Here is a 278-nt window from a genome sequence, read left to right on the forward strand (position 1 = left end):
CCGCCGCTCCTGCCCGGGCCCCTGTTGTTGCTGCTGTCGCCTGCGCCTGCTGCCCCAACTCGGCGCCCGACTTCTTCATGGTGTGCGGAGGTCATGTTCGCTCCTTAGCCGGCAAACGACTTTTCTCCTCGCCTCCTCGCCCCGCATGTTCAGGACCAAACGATCTGCGCTCGTCCGGCGTCTCTGGAGGAGCCGCGCGCCCGGCGGCGAGGACGAGGAGGAGGGTGCAGGGGGAGGCGGAGGAGGAGGAGAGCTGCGGGGAGAAGGGGCGACGGACG

At 69.4% G+C, this 278-nt stretch overlaps 1 protein-coding gene across 1 annotated transcript in view; it reads left to right on the forward strand.

Moving 5' to 3' along the window:
- The first annotated feature begins 6 nt into the window (after positions 1–6).
- Smad7 (SMAD family member 7) overlaps positions 7–278 on the forward strand; it is a 29402-nt gene continuing 29130 nt past the window's right edge. Inside the window, exon 1 of the mRNA XM_010621742.3 lies at positions 7–278. Coding sequence (XP_010620044.1) covers positions 146–278 — 133 coding nt within the window. The 5' untranslated portion in view covers positions 7–145.

Source organism: Fukomys damarensis, unplaced genomic scaffold, assembly GCF_012274545.1.
Source record: "Fukomys damarensis isolate Sample0158 unplaced genomic scaffold, DMR_v1.0_HiC HiC_scaffold_30, whole genome shotgun sequence".
Lineage (NCBI taxonomy): Eukaryota > Metazoa > Chordata > Mammalia > Rodentia > Bathyergidae > Fukomys > Fukomys damarensis.